At 35.6% G+C, this 26,793-nt stretch overlaps 1 protein-coding gene across 1 annotated transcript in view; it reads left to right on the top strand.

The window, feature by feature from the left end:
• LOC130237193 (ataxin-7) overlaps positions 1–25,933 on the top strand; it is a 72,599-nt gene extending 46,666 nt beyond the window's left edge. Inside the window, exons 6-14 of the mRNA XM_056468065.1 lie at positions 9,658–9,877; positions 9,998–10,275; positions 10,370–10,452; positions 12,775–13,043; positions 13,189–13,381; positions 13,656–13,777; positions 13,863–14,746; positions 19,605–19,747; positions 21,798–25,933. Of these exons, the coding sequence (XP_056324040.1) occupies positions 9,658–9,877; positions 9,998–10,275; positions 10,370–10,452; positions 12,775–13,043; positions 13,189–13,381; positions 13,656–13,777; positions 13,863–14,746; positions 19,605–19,747; positions 21,798–21,815 (2,210 nt within the window). The 3' untranslated portion in view covers positions 21,816–25,933. The remainder of the gene's footprint in view (positions 1–9,657; positions 9,878–9,997; positions 10,276–10,369; positions 10,453–12,774; positions 13,044–13,188; positions 13,382–13,655; positions 13,778–13,862; positions 14,747–19,604; positions 19,748–21,797) is intronic.
• Positions 25,934–26,793: the final 860 nt, after the last annotated feature.

The raw sequence follows: 26,793 nt of genomic DNA, 5'->3' as shown, positions 1-26,793 counted from the left end.
TTGATTTTTATTCTATGCCAAAATCATTATAATATTAAGTAAATATCATGTTTTATGAAGATATTTTGTAAATGTCCTACTTTAATAACTATATAAAGTGTAAATTTTGATAGTATTACAAGTAATGTGCCTTAAACACTTCATTAAGACAGTTTTAAAGGTGCTTTACTTGTTATTTAGATTTAGAAAAAAAACTGTCCTCTTCATAATATAATAATAGTTGTTGTTATAATTTGTAGTAGTAGTACATTAAGACCTGCAAACATAGATTTTACTGTGCAATATGACAACTTGAAAGTAGGGCCCTTGAGTTCTGCAATGTAGAAAATGCAGACAAAATTGTGAAATACAGTAATGAAAGTAGAGTTAGCGATCTAATCAAATTTATTAGCTATATGTTGCAGAACTTCACAAAATTTGGGTTAGTAAATCAAAAGTAACCCCTAATCAAATCATGATGTCAAACTGCCTGTAAATAAGAAACAGATAAAAACTGACAGCCCAGCAAAAAAAAGAGAAGAATTATATTAATACAGTAGAATATTTAAGAATCAGTAATAAAAGTGAAGTAAGCCTTGTATTACTATAGTATTACTAATACATAATAGTATTATAGTATTATTATAGTAACATAGTATAGTAATATAAAAGTATAATAGAAGTATTTATGAATAATAGTAAAGATTGTCATTTAGAAATAATCTACCACATGAAATACCTTCGACTTCAGAAAACAATTAACGAATAAAAAACATACTGAGGAAATTGCTTATTATGTATTTTTGTTTATTAATTTTGCTCATAAACATTACAAATTAATCTGGCTTATACTTAACAATTTTCAAGAAAGTGTTGTGAATGAGATGGTTGTCTTTCAGTAAATGTTTACTAACGGAACCAGGGTCTTTTTACTCATGTAATGAAATTTGTTGAAAGTGCCTTCGTTCTTCTTATGATTTTAAAAGCGTTTTGGCCCAGTCAACGTCTTGCTTTGTCGCAGCTGTTTCTTTGTACACAGTTAATTAACCTTGAACCAAAGTCTCCATTACCAGATGCTGAGTCAGTTTGTTGTTGAAGATCTTGTAGTGAAAAAAGAGAAAAGCTGGTTCACTTGGATTATTTCAGTATCAACCACAAGGAGGAGCCAATCTGTCATTAAATCCCAGTGGCAAAACGCTTGGTGCTTTTTAGCATACAGTAAAGTAGGGCAGCAGAATACAAAAATAAAATATATATAAATAATCTAGATACTGTCAAATGTAAAATGCAAACTGATGTGTTATGCTCCAGCATGCAGCATCTGATGGGCAAAGAATATTCAATTAAATGCAAAACATGCCAGGTTTTACTCCAGCATGTGTTCTGCATTACTATTTTTATTCATTTATTTTTATTATTATTATTATTATTATTATTATTATTATTATTATTATTATTATTGTTGTTGTTGTTGTTGTTGTTGCAGTTTATTTTTTATTCAATCCATTTTATTTATCTATTTTTTTCATTCTTACAGTTTCAACTACTATATCAATTTCTGTTCATGCTTTTTTGGATCTGTTTGCCCTGTTGTTTTGGTAGCAGCAGTATGATTTTTATATCACAGTTCAAAATATATTTGTGACATTTGTCATTTTATTTGACCCCAACATTCATATTATTATACACACATTCATAATATACCACCACTGAATTATTATACCCCATGCAGCATATAGCACCTGACAGTCACGGCAATCAAGATCAATTAAATGCAGAATATGTGAATATCAGTTAGGCTTCTGCCTGTATAAATTTTTCTTGTTGCTACTTTAATTGCCGAAACTTTTGTCGTGGTCTACAGTATTATAATGATATTGACCTAAGCTGTGAAAAGGATTACTTTAACAGGTATAATATCCAGTTTAAAATATAACTGTGACTTTTGTCATTTTATTGTACCCCAAAATTTATATCATTATACCCAAAATTCATATTATACTCCACTTGAATTATTATACCCCATTCAGCATATAGCATCTGACAGTCACGGCAATCAAGATCAATTAAATGCAAAATATGTGAGCATCAGCTAGGCTTCTGCCTGTATAAATTTTTTCTTGTTGCTACTTTAATTGCCGAAACTTTTGTCGTGGTATACAGTATTATAATGATATTGACCTAAGCTGTGAAAAGGATTACTTTAACAGGTATAATATCCCAAAAATAATTTGTGTTGCTTTATTTTATATTCATGTTCAGAGTAAACAAATTAAACTTCAAAAAGAAAACTTTTGTAATTGGCATTGCATTAATTATAAATGAACAGATGTTATATGGACCCTTACTCAGAGTTAAAGATCAAAAAGCCTATAAAAAGCCAGAATAACAAATGAAAATGTTTGAAAAGCACTCTCAAAGTTAAAATAATAAATAATTATTCATTACATTTTGAAATTCCCATGATATCAATATTGTGTAATACCGTACAAATACAGTATAAATTGTAAAATTGTGAAATGTTATTGCACTATAAAATAACTGTTAAAAAGTAGTTTATACCTTAATTTAATAATTTATTCCATAAATTTTAATGATGGTTTTCAGCTTCATAACTCCAGTCTTCAGAGTCTCATGATCTTTCAGAAAACACTCTAATATTAATTATTATTATTGTTTATTAATATTATTTTATTATTAATAGTAATGGTAATAAAATCAATAATGACTGGAGTAATACTTTTATTTGAAGCTACATACAATAAGAAAGCAGTTATTTAACATTTTAATAAATATTTAACAATTTAACTTTTTTTTTTCAGCTTAAAGGGGCTAATAATATTGACCTTAAAATGGTTCATAAAAAAATTTAAACTGCTTTTATTCTAGCCGAAATAAAACAAATAAGACTTTCTCCAGAAGAATAAATATTATCAGACATACTGTGAAAATGTCCTTGCTCTGTTAAACATCATTTGGGAAATATATAAAAAAGAAAAATAATTCAAAGGGGGCTAATAATTCTGACTTCAACTGTATATAAGACACATCTATTATGTTGAAACAAACTTGCAATTAATCTTTGCCCATTACTACTAAATATAAATTTTTTTTTTCTGAAATGTATGTATGCATGTCTTTAGTTATATATTCATAATAAATATACAAAGTACACATACATATATTATGTCAAAACAAATTTTAATTTTGGATGCGATTCATCTTTGCCTAGCACTGATAAAACTGTTTCATTTAATTTTTCTAGTACTGCATATTTTGGATATCTTATTGTCATTCCCAGATGTGGGTTTTTTTAGTTACTCTTAAAATAAAAAGTGATGTTTAAGCAGCTTTCTCTATGTGTCCAAACATTCACAAAGCATTCATGACACAGTTCAGCTGTTGGACGGCCTATCAGAGCCCCAATGAAACCGTCATTTATTTGGAAGATTTCCTGTGGCCAGTCCTAAAACATGTCACTGGACTGAGCATTTGTGCAGATTGTGAAAGTTCGTTGTGCTCTTAAGAGCCAAACATGTCGACATCAGTGCACTTGATGTTCTGTTCAGCTTCCAGGAGATCCGTTTTTCATGACTGCACTGCTGTTTAAATATTCCACAGTATGATCTGTTTATTGCACTCGGACTGGGCCAATTCTGCTGCAGATCCTTTTTTTTTTTTTTTTTTTGGAGATCATTACACAATCACTCACTTGATGCAAGGGTTTTCTTTTATGAACACTGGGACTCTTTTAAAGACTGAAAGATTAATGAGCAGATTAACTACGCAGACCATGAAACTTTTAAACGCTCAAGTGCTTGACTAATAGTGTAGCGAAGACTCTAGTTCTGGCAAATGCTTATCCGAGATGAGGACCAATAAATCATAATGAGCTAAAACAAGCTACGGCACCAATATGTATCACAGACTACATAAGATTCTAGTCATAAAGTTAAATGCATGTTAAAATGATTTTGAAAAGGATTGGCTTATAGTCGTACTTTTATGTGTTTTTAAAGGCACATCATTTAATTTTTTTCTAGTAAAGGTCACTTATTCAAAACAATATCAAAGATGCTGCTTGATGATGCCTGTAAGAAGTGACGAATCTGAAATCCAGCTTTATAGATGTGCCTTTTGCACTACTTTTTTACAATGTTGCAGAATCTGTGAACAGTATATTGAAAAATTTTGTTTGTATTTTCCAAAACAACTAACCACAGAGTTAAGGAATGAGATGAATATCAATCAAAAGTAAATGTGTTTTACAAAAATCCAAAATCAAACAAAAAGTGCTCAGGGGTACCTTAAATAATGTGTCTGTGCTCTTTGGGTAAGGGATTCATCAGAATAATCAGCAAAAATCAGTCCAAGGCACTTGAAAAATGTGGAAAAAATATTAAAAAGATTTAAAAAAAAATTTTAAGTGCGTTTTTTTAATTAGTTAAATAAACGTGTGTTATGGATGCGATCAAAAAAGTATGCTAGTTTACTCTATGCAACATACTTTGTAGAAATTATTTGTAGAAATAATACTAATCAAAAGAAAAGAATTGGCTTTATTGAACACATATTATTTTATATGATTTTTGCATTGATACCATACAATACAAATGTTTTTTTAAAGCACTTTTAAAACGACTGCCATTGACCAAAGCATTTTCCAGAATTACTACATAAAATTACATAAAGAAAAATTCAACAGTTTTAAATATGATGTGTTGATGAAAAACATGAAGAAAAAGCTCTGGCAGATGTAAAATTGGCACTTGTGTGACTTTGGTAAATCAAATGAAATTGTTTGAAAATGTCGACAGAGAGAAACACAAACAACTTAAAAAGGGTTTGATTATTTTGATTAAAAACAAAAATAAAAATCATCTGATTTTTGACATTTGTGTGGAATAGCTCATAGCTTTATGGCAGATTTGAGACAATATTGCACATTGCAGTAAGCTATATGAAATTAAGCCCCAATCCAAATTCTATTTTTTACCCCTTCCCCTACCCCTACCCCTCCCCTTGAGTGTGAACAGAGGGCTTCAAATTTTACCCCTAAGAAATGTGACACCACTACACCATCTGCACACGTCATCATACGTCATCGCGATCTCTTACTTCATATGAGATCGACGATGGCGACTGCTATAGTTATTCCAGTTGCGTTATTTATTTATTTTTGGTGTTTATCTTCAGGAAATCACAGAAGGCAACGATATCATGTTATCCTGACGATATAATGTGGGAATAAGCTCATAACTGTACTCTGTATTTACACCGTGACCATATTCATCTATGTAAACATAGAAAAACAACATTAACATTATACTGACACTATAAAAAGGTCAATCCCAGCCACTAGACTTTTCTGACAGGGTATTCCAGTGTCATCGAGTGACAGAATTTTTTGGGACTGCTATAAAAGAGTTATTACTAGGGATGTCCAGTTCGGAAACGTGATTAGAAATCGGGCAAGATCACGATGTTTCAGATTTGATCGGAATCTGATTTTATTTATGTTATTATTTATGAATTTATGTTATTTATTGCTTGATTGTTCAAGCTACCTCACAGAAGTGCTCTGTATGTTAATTGAATGTTGAAAAATGGTGAATTAAATAAAAAATCAGGAACATCCTGATTCTGATCCATCTGTTTCTTTGTTCTTTTTTAATCTTTCTTTCTGATCAGGTATCGGTAGAGACTCAAAATCAAATGTAATTTGATAAAATCTGACTCAAGAGAAAAAAAAAAACCTGATCGGGACATCCCTATAGTTATTATTATGGATTATAGTTTATAGAATAAAAATTTTGCGTTTTTAAAATCGTTTTTTTTAAAAAGCATGACAGTAAAACACAAACGGCATTATGAATGTGTTATATGCTTGCTTGTTATAAAAATTCTTAATAATGCCAAAAAAACTATTTTTTGCATCTCCTTACTTCCGTGTGTAGCCATACTGCCATTGTAGATGGTGTATTCTAGGAAATTTTCGTAGCCTTTGGTTTTGAGTGTGTTCCTGAAAAATCTCAGTGTAGAATTGGGATTGGGCCTAAATGATTATTTAAAGCATTCAAACCATGACTAATCTCTCTGGAAAAACACACGCATTATCTGCTTCATTCTCTCCCTGTCTTGAAATTTCCAATATTGATCCTCATCGTCATTTTTCCCCAAAATCATTTTGGGTAATTTTCTCGTTTTTGCTACAACTAATGTGTACACACATCAACAACACACGTGTTGTATATAAACATATTAATATATTCTGCCTTTAAGATCTGGTGAATCATTTGCTTGCTGTACAGCGAGAAGTGTTTGTTTGGAATGTTTATAATTTAATTTCCCTCATAAATAAAAGATGAATTTTCATGAGTGTTGATTAGTCTAAAATAGTTTCATAACATTCCTTGTGCTGAAATTATATGTTTTTGCTCATTTTCAGTGCATTATGCAATATGATAAGACAACGGTAATAAATTTGTAAATATCAAGAAGTGGTAATTATTTTTATTTAATAAAATATTTAATCTCACTGTACTTCAAGCAATGTTGAAATTTAGACATTTAAATTAAGTACAGTTCACAATATAAAGTAGAAATGATGACAGACTGTACTACTTATTTTTTTTACATCACAATTTATTTGTGTTTGTGCAGTTCATAATTAAAGGGTTTGTGAATTGCTTCTGTTATTTTTAGAATGTTCACCGAGTCCCACTTAAAATGTTATTAAGAGGTAAAATGTGAAAAAAAAAATAGAAAAATAAATGGGTTAATTGCTACTCTGTTAAAAAATTCTGGGTTCCACACAATTCTATCATGTTGTCCCAACACTAGTCAATTAAGTTAACCAAATATATATATATATTTTTTTTACAAATTTAAGTGGATTAAACATAAAACAAATAAGTTGTACCAAAAAACCTTAAGTATTTAGTTTTTTTTTCAGCTTATATTAAATAAGTAGTTTGAACGAGCAGTCAAAACCCTGATCATCAATACAAAATCTGAACCAATTTTGGCAGCTTGCTTTTATTAAAAGCTGATTTCGACCACTTTAATTGAAAAGTTTCAAGTTTTATAGTACATACGTTTCCCATCTCATAAAATCAAAGGAAATGTAATGTTTTAATTTTTTTAATATTTGCTTTCTTATGGACAACTTTATTGGCAGTTGTCTAGGAAGTATTTACAGTTTAGTGGTGATTGTGACATTTAAACTCACTGTTAGAACTTAGAAGTCTGTTTTGAAACATTTGGGTTTTTTTTTCTGGTCCAGATAAGAAACAAAACAAACAAAAAACTCTCAAGCATGCTATTGGAGCACATAGATTAGATTGCATTTTTGTTCTGGAAACATATATTACTTCTTCATATGGGCATATCTGTCAAACACTTCTGACAAATCGCTAATGAAGTCAGTGTTGACCATTTTGATTCTTTTTATATTGATTTTTTTATAAATTACTTTTATCGATTACAGCTTGAAGATATGTGTTTTGATGGGCTGATTGCTTCTTGTTATGTAAAAAGCCAAAATGCTATAAGTCTGTGCTGTTCCTTTATGCACACTGATCTTCCTTCTTTTGCTCTGGGCTCTTGAGTTTGTTATTATTTCCCTGTGGTCATTTGTCAGGTAGCAGTATTTGGTGTACAGTTTCCTTACAACAATCCCAGATTGCTTTTCAACTCAGGGCGGAATGATATCGCGGAGTGTTGTGGTCTAATTGGGGCTTTGTCGATTGGGCCTTTGGTTACTCAAATTGCTTTTGGCTCACTTTCTCGGAGCAGCGCCAACAATCCAGCAAGAAGCCACAGGCATCTGAGAAATAAATAAGTCAAGGATTTCTTTCTGGTGTCCTTTTCTTTTGTTAGGTTTTTGCTTTAGTTTTATCAGCACAGATAAACAAAGGCGAGACATCAGACTAAAGTGTGTGTGTCTGTGTGTGTGTATATGTCTGTCAATCTGTGTGTGTGTGCGTTGGCAAGCAAGAATGAAGAGATCATAGTGTTTTAATATAGCACAAAAGTTCACTCTTTTGACTGAAAATCTTTCTTTTAGTGTCTGGTAATTATTACTCAATGAAAGCAAATGTGTTTTAGTTTATTTAGTGCCTGAGAATTAATGTACTTAGAGTAAGAGGTGTCATGTCAACTGCACATTAAAATGGTTGTTTTTTCTTGAGCAAAGTGCAAAGACAGTGAGATCCAAAAATCTGCAAACGTTAAGCACGATTGCCCCTTGGTTTTTGGTTCCTTTTTGGTTTTGTTTTTTTACATTGAAACTCTTAAGTGTTTTCTTGTTGTTGTTTCTGTTATATAAAAAAGATACTGATACTTGGAAAAATTAAACAAAAAGACTTTTGTATGACTTCAAAGTTAAAAAAATGTTAAGAATTATTTTAAAAATTCTTTAAATCAAATTACTTTAGATATTGATAATAATATTCACCTTACTCTTCGCGTATGAGCGGGCACAGCCATTTGAATCTTTTTGGCTCGAGACTTTCGGTCTCATTTACTTCCGTTTATTTTTAGATGTTAAAAACAGCTTGTTATGCTGCTTGATGCTGCAAACTGATGTTTTTTATTATATTATTCTACTTTGTCTGTATGGTCATGAACACACTTCTTTGTAGAGCTAGTAGTTTGACCGCTTTCTGCTGTTTATTATTCGTAGTCATTTCTCCCATAGGCTACAAAATCAGAAGTTCTAAAACAATCACAAAAACGAGCGCACTTCCGCATTGAAGAATAAGGTCAATAGTGTTACTACAAAACTCAAAACCATTTACCCACGTTAAATCTTGTAATCTTTATTTAAAGTAACTTCCCCTCTCACTATAGCAACATCTCTTTGTGTGGGCAGACAAGCTGTCACTCGTGTAAATTCCACTAATGGCAAAACATAAATACAGTCAATTCCTGATGGAAGAAATCAAGTCCTTCCTACATTTTATGTACTCCGATAGGTTATTTCATATGGTTATATACAATAGAAGTCAGAATTATTCGCCCTCTTGTGAATCGTTTTTTTCTATTTCAGATATTTTCCAAATTATGTTTAACAACAAGGAATTTTTCACTGTATTTCCTATAATGAAGCTTGTAGCTTCAAATAGAACGAAAGCAGTTTATAATTTTTAAAACCATTTTAAGTTAAATTTTATTAGCCCCTGAAGTATTTTTTTTGATTGTCTACAGAATAAACCATCGTTATACAATGACTTGCCTCATTAACTTGCTTGGTTAACCTAGTTAAGCCTTTTTAAATATAAGCTGAATACTAGTATCTTGAAAATGTCTTGTAAAATATTATGAACTGTCATCATGGCAAAGATAAAAGAAATCAGTTATCAGAACTATTATATTTAGAAATGTGATGGAACAAAATCTTCTTTCCTTTAAACAGAAATTAGGGGGAAAATATACAGGCGGGCTAATAATTCTGTATCATAATATGGAATAAATTTGCAACTTGTTTAAATTTTTAGGCTGATATTACTGAAAACAGAATAGACGTAAACAAAAAAAGATTCAAAATAAAACTACAAATGGTAGTGAAAATAAAATTGAATCAGAAATGTATCCCTTAGAAACATTTATGTAGTCTTTGCCTGCAACATAATGAACATTCAGAGAGTGACATCTTTCAAATGTGTCCCCCCTCAGAGAGAAGACACAGCTCCAGCAGCAAGCCCCCATCCAGCTATGCCAGCTCCCCTGCGTTCGCAAACTCTCGAAGTAAGAGCAGTCTTGGGAGCAGTGGAAGCACACTGGCTCGTCCCTCCAGCGCAAACAGCAGTGTCCCCACGAAAATTTTCAAATCTACCAAAGAGAAGCTGCCTCACCGGAAGCCTCACTTCCCTTTTAGGGTGCCGTCAGAGGAGAGGTGTGTATATGTGTTTTGATAGGATATATATGAATTATGTGTGAAGATAATTTGTGTGTAATCAGAAACACACCCACCCTTGGCACAGTTACAGATTGTCTTTATTTCTCTGCTTCTCAGCCAAATCCCTACCCTCAAAGTAGAGAAGGTCCATCTGAAGGTGGAATCTTCAGCCAAACTCCCCCATGTACCCACCTCTTCTTCCACTTTCTCTTCCTCTTCCTCTTCCTCCAATACTGTGAGCACCTCTCCCCTAAAGTCAGGCCTTAACTTCCCTTCCATACCAAAGGCTCCACAGCTAGCCCCTGGCCAGATCCCCAATGGAAAGGGCCACCAATCGTCCCAAGACAAGAAACAGGACAATGCCAGTAGCAGAAAACTCTTGAACAAGAGACAAGGTGAACTTTCATGTTATCACTGACCGTTCAGAAAAAATGTACTGCACATTTCTTGAGAGTTCTTTGAATTTTTGTTTTGTTTTCCTCCATCCAGAGCGAGAGTTTAATCCAGATATCCATTGTGGGGTTATGGATATGACAGCACGTAAGCCATGCACAAGATCCTTAACATGCAAGGTACGCCACTTTCTGCACACACAAAGTTGTATTATGGATGTACTATGAAAACTTTTGCATATACATATAGGGCTGGGAGATTAATCGAAATTAAATTGCAAATACAAAAGCTATGATTAAACAAAATCTTGTCAGGGAAGCAGGATTCTGTGAAATCTCTGAAGGGCTGAGGGTGCTCTTATGCTTAAATTCTAAATATCCACAAAGGAGAAACCCATGAAATAACCACAAAAGCTACTCAATAAACAGAACTGCTTTAATTTGATCATCTAAGCTACTTAATCTTTTACTAATCATTATTTCGATTCCATTATTGTCCAATCAGTGCTTAATTGTAAATAAATAATTCCCGGAACAAAACCAGTAAATAAACGTTACCAAGACCGATGTCAACAAAACAATTTCAGTTATCCCGAAATATGACATCATTAAACGTGGATAAAGAGCATCACATTTCTGAATGGTCTTTAACTATTTTGTGCCATATAAAACGTTATAGGTTAGTCATTGATAATAAAAACATGTAGCTTCAAACATAAATCGTATGAACGATCACTATACAGTTCACTTCACTATTATGTGCCAAGTGGAAATAAAATGAAATGACTCACTCAGTCTAATTTTCAAGAAGAGCCCACAGTTACTGTTTTCTGGCTGACTTGAGATCACTTTGCTTCTGTCTCCTGCTGTCCTGATCCATTCGCGCAGTTTCATCTTTTCGAGATCTTGTTTGATCAGGCTCATTATCACTTTACTCATGGTTTTAAAAAAAATAAATATGCATGACTGCCTCTTTGCCATTTTGAAAATTCAAATCAGAGTGATTGTATACATAAGAAAGCCGATTGGCTGAAAATATTTGTGAGGACCTATAGTCAAACGTGCTTTCTGCTTTAACTTGCGCATTGTGACCACCATCATGCGTGTGAAACAGCCAAACAGCCTTTGTATGCACTTATTCACATTCTCAATCTCTCTCTCTCTCTCTCTCTCTCTCTCTCTCTCTCTCTCACACCCAAACACACACACACACACACATTTGTGTTCATCACGCACGGTTATTGCCGGATCCATTAAAATATATACTAGAACGCAAAACATGCATAAAACAATATCTGACATTTTCCGGAACAGGATGCGGCAAGATCCGGCTCAAATTAAGCACTGTGTCCAATTAAATTGAATCAATTTTGAACACGATTTTACATAGCTTGTCAGTGTACTCTGAATCTGTGTAGTGAATGCTGCTCCATCTAAAATCATGTGCTTTTACTAAAACAAAGTTGTCTGATACTGACAAAATGCATATGAAAATCACTTTTGATCAATCTACCAACCCTACATAGATGTTAGTTTCATTATTTCATTCCACTGAAGCGTCAGACATTGAGTCAGAATTTTTAAATCAGACTTTAAAATTAGCCAATATCAACACGGTCACCATAATATTGTGCATCTCTAGGACATCCGCAATGTTCACATTTATGTGATTAACTAGATAATAGGGGTGTGAACCTACACTGGTCTCATGATTCGGTTACGATTGTCATGCCATCAATTCGATATCTCGGTGCATCACGGTGCTTTGATGATACTTTCCATACACAATTAAATTTTTTCTTCACAACACAAGAACATTTTTTTATTAAAATCTATAAATATATTTATATATTATTTGTAATACAATTTTGTCCTTTAATACAAGCAGATATATGAACTGTATCTTTAATTTTACTTCCTCAAAGAAAACACTCTTTTTGAATGTTTTAGACAAAACTTCAATACATGCACAGAAGACACTATGAGCCTTTATAGAAAATAAACTAATATAAATATTATTCTGTTTGCTTTTTGAGCGTTGTCAAGCGAGTTCTTACTTTAATGTTTGGTCATTGTCTTCACCCACTCAACAGAAAGGGCTGCAAATGGCTCTAAAAATAAAAGCGTGTTCACTAATGAGTGACATGGAAAAAACAGCCGTGGTTACAATCTAAATAAGCAGAATATATTGTTATCACAGGTAATCCGTAATAGACGCAGTGAAGAAAACTTGCACCACAGGCACGCTCATGTTTGGATCCACATGTATCGCTTTAACAGCCAAGAGGAGAGGAAAAGTTACTTCACAAACATGCCAACGGGTCAAACTCTACTGCGACATAGCGCATATGTGATAAATGATGTCAGTACATAATAACTGGATATGATTTATTACTGAACCGATACCGAATTGTCTGCATGGGCATTGTGGTGCATCGAAGAAAAAATTATTTTGATACTCTTAATAGATAACCGTTATTTATCTCCCCGGTTTCTCCACAGTCACATTCCATTAGCCAGAGGAGGGCGGTGCTTGGACGGCGGCAACGCTTTGACACGCTGCTCGCTGAGCACAAGAGCAAAACACGTGACAAGGAGCTGCAGTTCAGGTTGGACCCCTCACACCCAGCACCCCCTCTCAGGGACCCTCACCCTCCCCCCTCCCGCCTCTCACAAGACCCTCACCCGGTTTCCCATGGCAATGGCACTGCTGATGCCACCAAGCCTTTGCCACCCAGCAAACCCAAACCTCACAATTCTGGGCTTCCACGGTAAGTGGCTTCCTCCTGCCCCACTTATCCTCTAATTCCTTTTATTAGCCAGCTTTCAGTTTGTATTCATAATTATAAAGCTCCTCTTGCTTTTTGTTTACCTAGGCGGTTGATAACAATGTAATGTTAACATTTTTGTCTTAAGAATCAACAGCAGTAACTCTCACAGTGGAGGAGACCTAGCCATGGCCCACGACCAGGTCCACCACCCTCACCCGGCCCCTGTCGGTCCCGAGACAAGTCGTGTGTCCAGCGACGAGGGGGAGAATGAGGAAAGAGAGGAGGCCACAGAGAAACTGGACTGCCATTATTCAGGTTACCACCCACGACCAGCTGCTGTAAGTACAAGAAACCTTGTGATCTTACCTGTGAAGTGTTAGCAAGTGTTTTCTCAAGTGCCTGCATTAGAAAGTCACTTCCGTTCATCTTTAGCTTTTAAATCGCAGAGCTATTCTATATTAGATTCAAATGAATATCCAGGGCCTCATTTGAATCCAATTTGCCGGCGAACCACAATCTTTAGAGTTTGATTCACCCTTGAACTGAATCCCTGAAGAGAAGGTTTGTGTAGAACTTGTATCTAAATGTAGCATTCATGTTTTCTCTTACTAGTACTGCACTTTTGGAAGTCGATTGTACGGTAGAGGTTGTTTTGCATTCGACCGGCGCTGGGATCAAGTACGGTGTGCTCTGACCACCATGTTGGACAAGCATGTCAACTCCCAAATGTGGAAGTGAGTGTGTTGAGATGCCTTCCACAAGCAACTTTATTTCCAATGAACGCAATCCCAATTGTAATTTCTTACCATTACTTTGTAGGAAAATCCCACTGGCTTTGGAAAACTCTGCAACTGCACCATCAGCCTCTCACCGGTCAAGCACAAACTCCCATTCTTCCTCATCCTCCTCCGTATCCTCAGGCTTCCTTGGCCTGTCCTCACCGCCGCCTTATGACAGTAAGCCAGTTCTGTCGTACGGCACCACCCTGAATGCTCGCTCCTCTCCGCAAGCCTCTGCCACCGAGCAACCTGCTTACAGTGGCTCTTCTAGACAAGTGTCAGCCTCATCACCCCAGATGCCTTCAGCCCACTCGTCCTCGCTACCCTCGTTGGGCTCCAACCGAATTCCTAAATCCCGATCTGGAACAAAGTCCTTCAGGGCTCGAGAGCCTTCCTCTAGCCTAAGCAACTCTATCATCAAGGGCAGTACTAATAGCAGTGTTAGCGTCAGTAGTAGTGCGAGCAGTAGCCTCAGTTCGGGCAAGAAACGGAAAACAAGTTCCCTGCTAACATCCCATAGCACTTACCCCTCAGAATCTTCCTCATCGTTTAAGAAGAACTGTACGATAAACTCGGCTAGCGTGGGCAGCGCCTACCATTCCTCGCTCGCATCAACTCCTTCTTCAACCTCATCATCATCATCGACAACGTCATCATCCCATAGCGGGGTGTACAGTGTAGGGGTGAATTGTACCCCAGGCAGGGCCAACTCTCTGAGCTTAAAGCAGGAGTCGACAGGACGAGGCCCATCTTCAGGAAGCCCGGCTGAATCTATTAAACGCATGAGTGTGGTGATGAACAGCAGTGACTCCACGCTCTCGCTTGGACCGTTTGTTCATCAGAGCAGTGATCATCATACTGATGCTCGTCTGGAAGCCAAAAGGAGGAAGGGCTCGCCCGGATCAAGTAGCCTCAACAGCATAGGTGTGTACATTTTGTCAGTCTGGATTAAACGTTTAGATTTTTCATTTTGGTTGGATTTAATTAGGTTTGAGGTTCATTTTGGTTTTGTTTTAAAGGTGCCATATACTGCGTTGGTTTAATAAGTAAGAATAGTTTTTTGATATCTACATAGTAAGTTTATGGCTTCAGTAAGTTCAAAAAATCTCCAGAAACAGTTTTATAAACTCATTTATTACTCCATAAACTACCCCTAAAATAAGAAGGTCCATCAGGGTTCATACGGTAATGGAAAACCTGGAAATGTCATGGAATTTTGACAAGGCATTTTCCAGGCCTGGAAAAGTTTTGGAAAAACAGAAAAACCCACAGAGTTTAGGAAAAGTAATGGACAAATATTTAACAAATATCTGTATACTTGAATTAAGGCTGTGCATTATTGGAAAAATCTGATATTACGATATTTTGTATTTCTGTAATATATATTGTGGTGTAAATACAATTTTACCAGATGATTTAACAGGTTTGTTTGGATTGATTGGGGGGATTTTGTAGAGGAGTGAATCTCGAATAATATATAACAAATAAATTTCAGGTATTCACTATTCAGGTACAGATATTGAATAATCAACACTGCATATTCTGCATTGTATATTATTTCCTCTTTATTAAAGTTAGAAAAAATTCTTGTGGCCGGATGTTTTCAAATTTGAAATATTGAAATGTTCACACAGTCACAGACCTTAAAAGGACAGTTTACTCAAAGATTTACTCACTATTTACTCACACTTCATTTGTTTAAATACTAAAGGAGTTAAGTTATATTCTTTTTGTGTTCATTAAAAACAAAACTCATAAATGTTTGAAACAAGTTAAGGGTGTAATAAAATGGTAATTTCTTTAAAAATACATGCACATGATAAAATTTGACTCTATTATGATTAAACTCTATAGTAAACTATAATCTCAACATTGCATATCTTGCGATATCGATGCTGAAACGGTATATTTTGCAGCCCTAACTTAAATATAGGTTAGCTGTCTTTACTTATTTTCTGTCCTTTGCCAAAAACTTGCTCTCACATTGTTAGTGCTGTGTAAGCATTATCAAAACACATTTAAACAAAATAGATTGTTGCGTGTTCTTTGATATGCTGTAATAAATTAGAACGTCGTTGTTTTTCTTATTATTTACCATGTATATGTAGACATTGCAAGAAACATTACATCATGAAAATGTATTGAAAGTTCTGGAAAAGTCTTGGAAAAGTCATGGAATTTTAGTAGTAAAAATGTGTATGAACTTTGACCATGATTGACCATATATATCTTGTGTTGTGAATATTAATGATGTGCTGCTCTTACAGACAGACACACAAACAGCATGATGTACACTGAACAAATATAAACCCAATCAGAGCAATGTTAACCTATTTTGCTCACCAGATCTGTTGTGGATAAAGGCTATAATATAATAAAATTGACAAAAGAGAGTGATAGAGATGTATGGCGAAAACAAGAGAACGGCCAGGAATTATCATCAACTTCTGCATGACCAGATGGCAGCTGAGCTGAGTGATTTGATAGATTCATCAGTCTACATGTGTTTGTTAAAACATGCGCATCTAATTTCACAATAAACACAATAAATGAACTAAAGATGTTGCTAAACATAATTTATGGAGATTAACAAATGTTTGAATCTTGCAATAAGCTTCCTGAGGCCAGTTTGAACTAAAGTCCCTTTAAGGCAAGTCATTTCACTTGGCTGCCATCTTTGAAATGCCTCTCGGGCAGTATGCTTGGGCATTCTGTTTAAATGGGGAAACATCAAATTTTCCAAAATTGTTTGCCAAGCTTACGATTACATTACATATTTGGAATCACCAATAAAATTAAACAACCACCATCCCATAAGTTTCATTTCTAAACATCCGAATCAAACAAAATTGGCATTTTTTCAGGTTGCCCGAGCTAATGCACATGCGCACTCGAAAGGAACAAGATCACAACACCAACCTCATTTATGGCCGTTCTACACATTATCATCCTCTGGATAATGATTGTCTGATCGCGCTGGTCTTCTGAAGTAATCCACAACTTGGTCTTGATGGTGAATCTCCTCCAGAAATTACAGCGACTCTTTGTTTACAAGTTTGTGGGCGTTTGAGTAATTGCTGTCATGTGATGTGCTCTTGACAGTACGGACTGTACCTCGCGTTTGTTTCAAACAGATTACAAAACCAAGAAACTTTTGTTTTCAAGTTTATTTAGTTCATTTAAAAGAACAGATTTTAAGCTTTATGTGGATATATTTCTCATGTCTGTGAAGCAAGTATTCCAATGCGTTTGTTGACCACCCAACTGTCATAAAAGCACACGTCTGTTCCGAGCTTTTCCCCCAGAGAAACCTGTCTGTAGTGATTAATGATTGGCTCCTGTACTAGTAGACAGGGCTTCATTCACCATATTCACCGTTTTCATCATTCACCTTATAGCCATATCACCCTGCAGCCCAAGACCGGTTACTCACTGAAGCTAAGCAGGGCTGAGCCTGGTTAGTAGTACCTGGATGGGAGACCACATGGGAAAACTAGGTTGCTGTTGGAAGTGGTGTTAGTGAGGCCAGCTGGGGGCACTCAACCTGTGGTTTGCGTCCTACTGCGTCCTAATGCCCCAGTAAAAGTGAAGGGGACACTACACTGTCAGTGGGTGCCGTCTTTCGGATGAGACACTAAACCGAGGTCCTGACCATCTGTGGTCATTAAAAACCCCATGGCACTGGTGTAACCCTGGTGTCCTGGCCAAAGTCCCTCTATCGGCCCTTACGATCATGGCCTCTCAATCATCCCCATCCAATGAATTAGCTCTATCACTATCTCTCCACTCCACCAATAGCTGGTGTGTGGTGAGCGCACTGGCGCCGTTGTCCTGTGGCTGCCGTCACATCATCCAAGTGGATGCTGCACACTGGTGGTGGTGTGGAGAGACCCCCCTCATGATTGTGAAGCGCTTTAGGTGTATGGCCATACACAATAAATGCACTAAATAAATACACATTACATTACTTTACATTACATATTGACCGTTACACTTTTCCCCATTCCAAACTATATGAGTGACAAGTCTTGTATATTCTATAGTCTTTGTTTGAATGTGCCTCGTACTGTCGTTGCCCAGTAATGCCCAGTAAACAAATTGGTGCTCACGTTTTCAAAATAAAAGTCTCACATACATTGTAAGTGAAAAATGTACACTTAAAATAAGTAAGGGTAGAAAATGATCACTGTTCTCTCACTAGAAAACATTGTTGCTTATCAAAAGCAGCATGAGGTGTACATATTAACGATCCTATAGGTTTGTTTATGATCTCAGAGCTTGATGACATGGCTGCTCGTCAGGTCCGGATGAACAACCCAAATTAGGCATAGATGCAAATGCATAGGGCGTGGCCCGTGAGTCTTGTCACAGTTTATTTTGTCTTCTGATTGGTCCAGTGTCCACTGGGGATTTACACTCCAGGAATTTACATGAGAACAGGCAAACAGTGGTGTCAGAGGCTCACAGTATGCCCATTACCATATACTGATCTTTTATTTTTCTACTATGCCTTGGTATACCCAGATTTTCATTATAGGACACCCTTAATCTGATTCCATTTCCTTGTATTTTGGTTCAGTCCATTTTTCATTAGTGTTTTTTTTTAGTTTTGGTCTGACTTCAGTTTCATTTGACTGACTTTAATGTGTTTTTTAGCTTATTTTTTTTATATGTATGATGATCCAGCTTCTGTTTCATTTGACTGACTTCAATATGGTTTTTGGTTGATTTTAGTTTAGTTTTAGGTGTGTACACTGTCAGTATGGAATTAACGTTTTTATTTGGTTTTGTTTTTAACTTTTTAACTTTGGTTAAATTGAATTGGGTTTGAGGTTCATTTTGGTTTTGTTTTAATCTGGTTTCTTTGTATTTTGGTTCAGTCTATTTTTTCTGTTTAGTTTTGATCTAGATTCTCTTTCATTTTTCTGACTTTAATATGGTTTTTGGTTTATTTTAGTTTATCTGGATTCTGGTTAATCTCAGGTTGATTTTAGTCCAGTTGGTTTCATTTTAGTTTAGTTTTAATTCACATTGTGTAATGTCAGTTTTACTGTTCCATGTTGTGATTCATGTTCAGTTTTATTTAGTTTGAGTTAAGTTTTTATGGTTTCAGTTTTGGTTTCAAAGCAAAGATAAACATTTGATTACTTTCAGCTTTTATTTTTGTGTTTATGCAGTTTGTTTGAGTTTTTTGATGCAGTTTTCATTCAATTCGTTGCAAGTCTGAACCCAGTTTCTGGTTCATTTATATATACTTTTGATCCACTGTCAGTTTAACTTTTAGTTGATCAACTTTGAATTTCAGTTTTAGTGTTCAGTATCTCTTCCTGAAAATAAAGTATATTTTATATAGTATGAATGCGAGTATTATGGATGGAATATAAATATATTACAGTCCGCCATTTGTCATAATCGCATGACTCTTATTCATAAATTCTCTTGCGTGGCTTCATGGATTAGTTCACTGGATGCACACTACAGAATCTTGCCAGAAGTAGTAGGTCATCCAGGTTCTTTTCACCTACCGTTTTGCATATACTGTGAATTTGGATAATACTCTGCTCACATACTGTTTTTGATATACACTATATATTGAGGACATATTCTATCTCAGATGCAGCTCTAGTTTTCTTTTCATTTCTGTTTCATAACATCTTCAAAAAAAAGTTCTTGCGATTCTGTAAATATCAATACAGTTGTACAGTGGTCTTAATATACATAATTCTGATGCTGTTTACTTACTTGATCCCAGTGTGCTGAACGTCTGTATTGTCTTTGTCAGTGTCTGGAACAGGAGTGGGAGGTGGACAAGGTCCTGGCAGGCCCAAAATGGCCAAATCTCCATCAATCAACAACATCCACAGCAAACACGCTCGCTCTATACCTGGACCTCCAGGGCTGCCCAATAATTCACTCATACATCAGGTTAGTTTGTTTATAGAGTCTGACTGCTTCATAAGCTTACATTGACCCTAATGACCTGTTTGCAATTGTTAGCCAAGTAAATATTTAAAAGGTTCACTGTCTGAATGAATAGCCCAAATTTAATTTAGTGAGTTTTAAATGCTTGCAGATATTGAGATGTGTGTTTGTCAAGTGGATGATGCTAAATTCAGGTGTAAACTGGATCTACAATATTTTAAATGTTGCATTTGATCTGATTCTTTTTATGTAATGTAAATGCTCATGTGGTGGAGTTCATTCAAACAGCCACTAAAGAGCACCTAATAGCACTGGGGAATTAAAAGTAGCATATTAGGATCTGTAATATGTTTATATAAATTTAATGAAAATCCCAAAAGTCACTTGTCATTTGAAGGGGAAAAACTACTGTCAATTACACACTGAAGCTCATAGCCACCAATATAAAAATTTAGTTTACCTTGCAATTTTAACTAAACTTTACTACTAAAAGTAACAGTAGTAGTACTAATAATAGTAATATTTTGAAGAAACATAGTAAAAGTTGTTTGCTAGTTTTTGTATCCATTAATTTCTACAACTCTTTTGAGCAGTGTATATTACATGCTATTAATTGTTTTACTCTCATTATCTAAAACATGAATTAAATTATTATTAATTATTGTTGTAGGAGAGAAAAAACATTTTGGACATTATTGCTCACCTCTTCCATCTGTAGAGATTGAAATTGAAGTGACTGCGAATGCATGATTATTACAAGAAGTTTTGTTAAAAAGGGCACCAAAAATGCTTTAAACCCTGTTGAAGTGATTTAGACAATGACCAAATTCGGGGAAAAGACCTTGATGACATCTGAACACAAAAGACACATTTAAGCACATGTAACCCCGATTAAAATGAGGCCGAAATCTGTCCATTTTGGTAACACTTTATTTTAAGTTAAAATTAGTGCAGTTATAAAGTATGATCTTATTTTACATCCCTAATCCTACCCAACATAAAAACCTGACTACTACCTTACTAACTATTAATAAATAGCTAATTAATGGTCTGAGCTAAAAGTCTTAGTAAATGGTTTGTTAGTAGTGTGAATTGTGACATCACACTAGCACTTTTGGTCCGTACCCGGGTTCGTTTGACATCAGAGTATGGTATGTTTAGCTAGTGTGTACGTTGTCTTCTGAACTCAGGTGTGCACCCATGAACCGTACCGGAGTCCACCTGAAAGCGGTGGTCTGGGGTATGGTTCGTGCGAACTCTGATACGGTTCAACTTCTGATTTGAATGTAATTGTACCAAATAACGGAAGTGAACAACAGTACAACAAACTTTAATTTTCATAATGTTCATTCATGTGTGTATATCTGTGTATCACCTTACCTAGGCGACACGCGGGACTGACCCAGTGTAAACACTGATTTTGTCTCCACCAAAAATGACTTCTGCAGACATCGCGTGATGTTTTGAACGTATAATGTTTTTTTTGTGGCAGATAGACGCAAGTTGCTCTCTGTATTTTGTTTTTGGAAACAAAACCAAAAAATTTAGTAAAAGCAGAACTGTGATATGCGTACGTCTCCATTTTTGCGCTTTGCAAAAACAGCTGTACACATTACAGCAGCTTGAAGCGTACCGGGGTTCCGAAGGAAAAAAGACATTGTGGACACAAACCAGCTGAGGGGGGACAAACGAACTTGGTGTTCGGACCAATTGTGAAAGCACCCTGAAGGGGGACGCACCACGCAGCGCCATGGATTTTAGAATTCTAAACATAGGTTTCTATCAGTGTACGCACACCGGTGCCCCAAGTCAGCAGCTGTCCGCGGCACCCAGCTACGACTCACGACAATGTTCATATTTCTACTGCACCACAGAACGCCATCTAAATAGTATCATTTTAAATAGCATGCAAATGTGCACTTTTGGTCTGTGATACTTCCAACTGTCATGTGCGCTATGTCGCGGCGCATCTGGTGTGCGACACCTATTAGTGTTAACATTATTTTACTTCAGAAAATGTTTCCTCTCACATGAGATTTGTGTGTTTCCGCAGCCAAAGGCTCGTCCCTGACACAGGTGTGGAGGCTCTGAGCAGTAGGCTGGACCCAGAGCTCCCTCAGCCCCCTCACGCCACTCTGCACGAGGCCTTGTTTTTTCTCTTACTCTTCCCACAATCCTCAGGGTGGAACGACACTGGGTGGCCCATTGATGTCCTTCATGGGGATCTCCTCCCAAAGCCATGCAGGGGATAATAAGCCAGAGCGACACAGTTCTCCTGTCGGAGGTCAAAATGAATCTATACAATGCACCACTGGGTACAACGCCTGCTGCGCCGAGCATAAGCTGCCCGAGCACTCATGATGGCTGGGCTCTGAAGGTACAGATTTGGGCTAGTACGTAGCCTCACCAACACTACCATGCATAGGACGGATAATGCGATGAGCTTCTTTGGGAAGCTTGGACAAACAAGAATACTGGAAACTGAAATCCTACTCAGCCTTGGAGGAAGTGTACAGGAGAGGAACATCCCTACAGTAGACACACAATCAACTAAAATCATGACACACTAGCCCTCCATGGAAGGCTCCGTTCAATCCATTGAGCAGATACACATGACAGGAGTGGAGTTTCAACACGAGCAAACCTACAATTATGCAAACCTTGATTTTTTTTTTTTGTTTGTTTACAGGCTTGGAATTGTATGGCAAACAGATCAAAATACCATTAATCCTACAACTTTTGTTTTTCATTACTTTTGGAAAGTATACGTCTAACTTTAGATTAGATTCTGGGTTTATTGCAAGGGAATTTTTATGGATTTCAGGCAACTTCAAAGATGCTAAAGGAGAGTTTTATTTTTATTGCAGTTTCTTTTTTTGGAATTGAACAATTGGGATTGAACTCCAACGTCCTGCATTAGCTAAAGCACTTGCTTTTTTTTATTTATTTTCATTACATTCATTTAGAATTATTTCAGCTTTGTGTCAGTAGCCTAGTATGTCTTTACTGAATATCTGAGCAACAGTCATCTCTAAGCTCTTAAAACACACTCTAGAAAACACTGTTTTATTCTTAAGGTGTGTTCACACTTGTAAGTTTGGTTCTCTAGATTAATTTACCAAAAAAAGAAACTGACGCATTTAAGTCCTGTTTCGCTATCTATGTAAGACCGAAACTAAAGATGTAAAACCAAAACTTGTGGCTATTATTGCCTACATTTTGTGAAATATCCAAAACAGTGCTGTGTTCTGGCCTACACATACATTTTTTGTTTATTAATTGTTGATTTAATCGGTGAAGAGTTTATAATATCTTTAAAGGTGAGCTAGGATAAGTATTACCCACATCTGTATTAAACTATTATTGGCAACACTGATTGTCAAGTAAAAAAAAATAGGAAAAACATCACATCATGTTTTTATATGTATACATTTTGTGTTTATATTTACTCAAAGCGCATAATAGTTTGTTTGGAAGTGGACCGAGACCTCTTTTCAGTCTGCTTTTTTAAGTGCGCACCAAAGTTTGGAAGACAGCATTTACACTTCATTCAAATCGCTTTAACCCGAACCAAACCTGCCAAGTGTGAACACCCTTAAAGGTGCACTAAGCAATATTTGAGAAACACTTTTGACCAGTGTCAGACCAAGCCTATAAACACGCTTGCAGCCTATCTGCAGTAAGGGGCGTGTCTTATGATAGCAGAAATGGTACTGTTGAGTTATGGGCACGTTTTTATTGGTGCTTTCAAATCAAACTTCGCTTAGTGTACCTTTAACTCTGAGTACAGTAAGGGCTTGCTTCAGTAACATTTTCAGCACATGCAAACCTAATTCCTGCTGGATAAATGGAGAACTTGACACAACCCATCTTAGCACTAAAGATAAGCATGTGCTGAAATCTAAAGATACTAAAAACTGCAGTCTTGCTGGAAAAATGATTGTAGGCGAGTTTCCTGGTGACCTTTGTGCCGTTTCAGACTCAGAAAGGGGTTTGTGGCTGGTTGATGTTGAGCCATAGAGCAGCATTACAGACACACTATCATCTCAGCAACGGAGTAGACATCATGACTCTCAATACTGTGAGACAGTAGTCTGGCCATCCGCATCTCATGTAATGACCACTACCTTTACACTGCGACCCAACCTTCCTGCATTGATTTACGAACCGGAAGAGGTTAGTAGCTGGATTTAAATCTCATTTTCATCGTGGGTCTTTCTGTCGACTTAAAAAGGCAATAGATCCTTCTTTTTTTTTTGTGGAGACAATAAGTTCTCTTTTAAACTTCTGTAAATTCCTGAACTCCACTGATGTCAGTCAGCAATCGAGCTGAGAAGAGCATGAGTTTTTATTTAGGTTCTCGAATTGTGTATTGTTTTTCTTCCTTTGGCTTTTTCGTACACGAAACCGAATACAAATATTGAAGTATCCCTATTTCAGAATACATATTTTGTTAAAGAATTGTACATATGGAGATGTATTTTTGCACAGGCATTTTCGTAAAGGATTTTTGGTACAATTGAGATCATTATTATTTATTTAGTAAATGGAAAACATTCTAAGACTATTAGAAGTGGTTCACTGCCAAGCCGATAATGCAATACGCCACTCTTATCCAAACACAGCTTCTTGTTGAGTCACATGTTGAGTTTCCCCTGAAAAGATTGTAGCCACAGTAGTGGGAAATCATATTTTTTAAATGTTAACATTTTTTGTCCCTCCATGTCAAATCGAGAGGTCTGAGAATGTGATCAAAATGGCCCATTCAACTGTGCAAAAAGATTTCTGGCTGGATGATGTACTTTGTCAGACTTTTTAACTGGGAAAGGGGTCCTTTTATCTTTTGGTCATTGGATTTTCACTTTAGAAACAGATATTGAAAAACGAGCCGTTCTTTGATTTTCGTTTTAAACTCAAAATCGAATATTGAAATATGAGGTGTTTTTCTTTCATGAAGGAAAAAAAAACGGAAAAGCAAAATTCAAAAATTTGATTTTCATTTTTTATTTCGACTAACAAAAAAAAATCCCCAATAAACAAAAACGAATAAAGGCTTGTTTTTTTATATTCTGAAACCAGCAGACTCATTAACAGTGATGCTGCCACACACAGGCTAGCCTACTATAGGCCATTCTTTTTTTTTTCACCTATTAATGTTATAAAAGGTATTTTCTTGTGATAACGGGATTTTGTTACAACACATTGTCCTCATTAAAGCTGGTTATATATATAATATTGTATAATATAAAGTTTAAAATCACTTCCACTTCAGGAGTGACAGTAACATTGGACATTCATTTGGAATCATTGCACACATTTTAACAAGTCATCTCTCCACGTTATAGTTCGAAATCAAAATAAACTATTCATTTAACCTGAAAGGCGTTCAGCCTGTTTCAAAAACAAAGCGTACTGTCGGACGACATTTCAAAAAGTTTGCTACAGTTGATAATGAGCTATAAAAACACTGTTGTGTGCATCTTCACCCAAAATACAGCCTATTCTATTGCATAATATAATATATAATCTATAATATAATCATATAGGCCTTTATATACACTAATCATATGTAAAACATGAATTGAAATGATTAAAAAATAGCCTACTGCTCTATATAGATAGATAGATAGATATTTATCAATGCCTTATAACTTTGAGCATAAGCAGCACTGCAAAATAGACTGTCAGAACAGCTGGCGCCGAATAGCTCACATTTGTGAATAAACAATTCATGAATTGTGTTCATTTTATGAATTACTGTATAGCTTTTAATGTTTTAACTCTCTGGATGATGTCCAATTGTTTAGGCTGCTGCTATATTTCCACATGGCTAGATGAAATTATGGATAGACACACAAGCTTTAGTGATGGTCCGCTTTTAAAAGACATGGGATGCTGATCAGGGTGTTTGTATCCTTGCTTTCAGATCAAATTAATTAAGTTTTATTTTAATATACTATGACCTATTGAAATGTGCGTAACGAACAACTGTATTAATGCCTCCCTCACTTGAAATGATTCGTGGTCAAACTTCGGGAAGTGGAAGTATTATGGTTTTAACAATATTAAAACTTTCTTTTCAGAAAAGGGTTCAGTAAAGCAACGTAATGCTTGCATGTAACGTCAAAATAAAAGGTTGTTTCATTTAAAACATGCTAACAAAAAAAAAAAAAATATATATATATATATATATATATATAGTCTATAACCGGCCCTTATATGAGAAATATGTCGTAATAAAATCCTCTTATCACAAGAAAATACCTTTTATAACATTAATAGTTGGGAAAAAATAATAGCCTATAGTAGGCTAGCCTGTGTGTGGCAGCATTGCGTCACCGTGAATGAGTCGGCTTGTCTAGTTTCAGAATAAAAAAATAAAAAAAACAAGCCGTTATTCGTTTTGTTTTCTGGTGATTTTATTTTAAGTTATTCCAAAAAAAAAAAAAAAAAGCCTCATTTCAATATTCGTTTTTGAATTTAAAATGAAAAAATCAAAGAACGGCTTGTTTTTCAGCATCCGTTTCTAAAATGAAATCCAATGACCAAAAGATACCGGACCGAGGGAACAAAAAACAGTTGTTCAGTGCAGATCGCACACCACTGGTTGCCAAATGTTGTAATTGGTTACACTGGCGTTTTAATCCATTAGCTTTTTTTTAACGCTCAAAACAAAACAAAAAAAAGAGAAAGTGCCTGAATTCTTTTCTCATCGACTGTTGTTAAGGCAGAGCTTTGTATTATTTGATGTTTCTTTTTTCACAGTACTTGAATGTTCTATAAGAGTTTAGAAACCTGCCTAGGAATCTCATACGTCACACTTTTCCCCTTCAAGTAGAGCGGTAACTCTTGGATGAGATGCATGGAGTAACACTTACTTGATGACGTGAGAAAAGCTTCCTGTCTGTCCCTTCTATTCTTTTATGACTACTTTTGATAGTGAGAGAGGGATAGACTTTTTTGTGTGTGGCTAAGTCGATGATTTCAACCAGATTATGTACTGTTTACCTTGAAATTGTAACTCCACTGTTTTCAGACGATGAGAGCTT

The sequence above is a fragment of the Danio aesculapii genome, chromosome 11 (assembly GCF_903798145.1).
Source record: "Danio aesculapii chromosome 11, fDanAes4.1, whole genome shotgun sequence".
Classification (NCBI taxonomy): Eukaryota; Metazoa; Chordata; class Actinopteri; order Cypriniformes; family Danionidae; genus Danio; species Danio aesculapii.
This window is presented reverse-complemented; position numbering and strand designations above follow the sequence as displayed.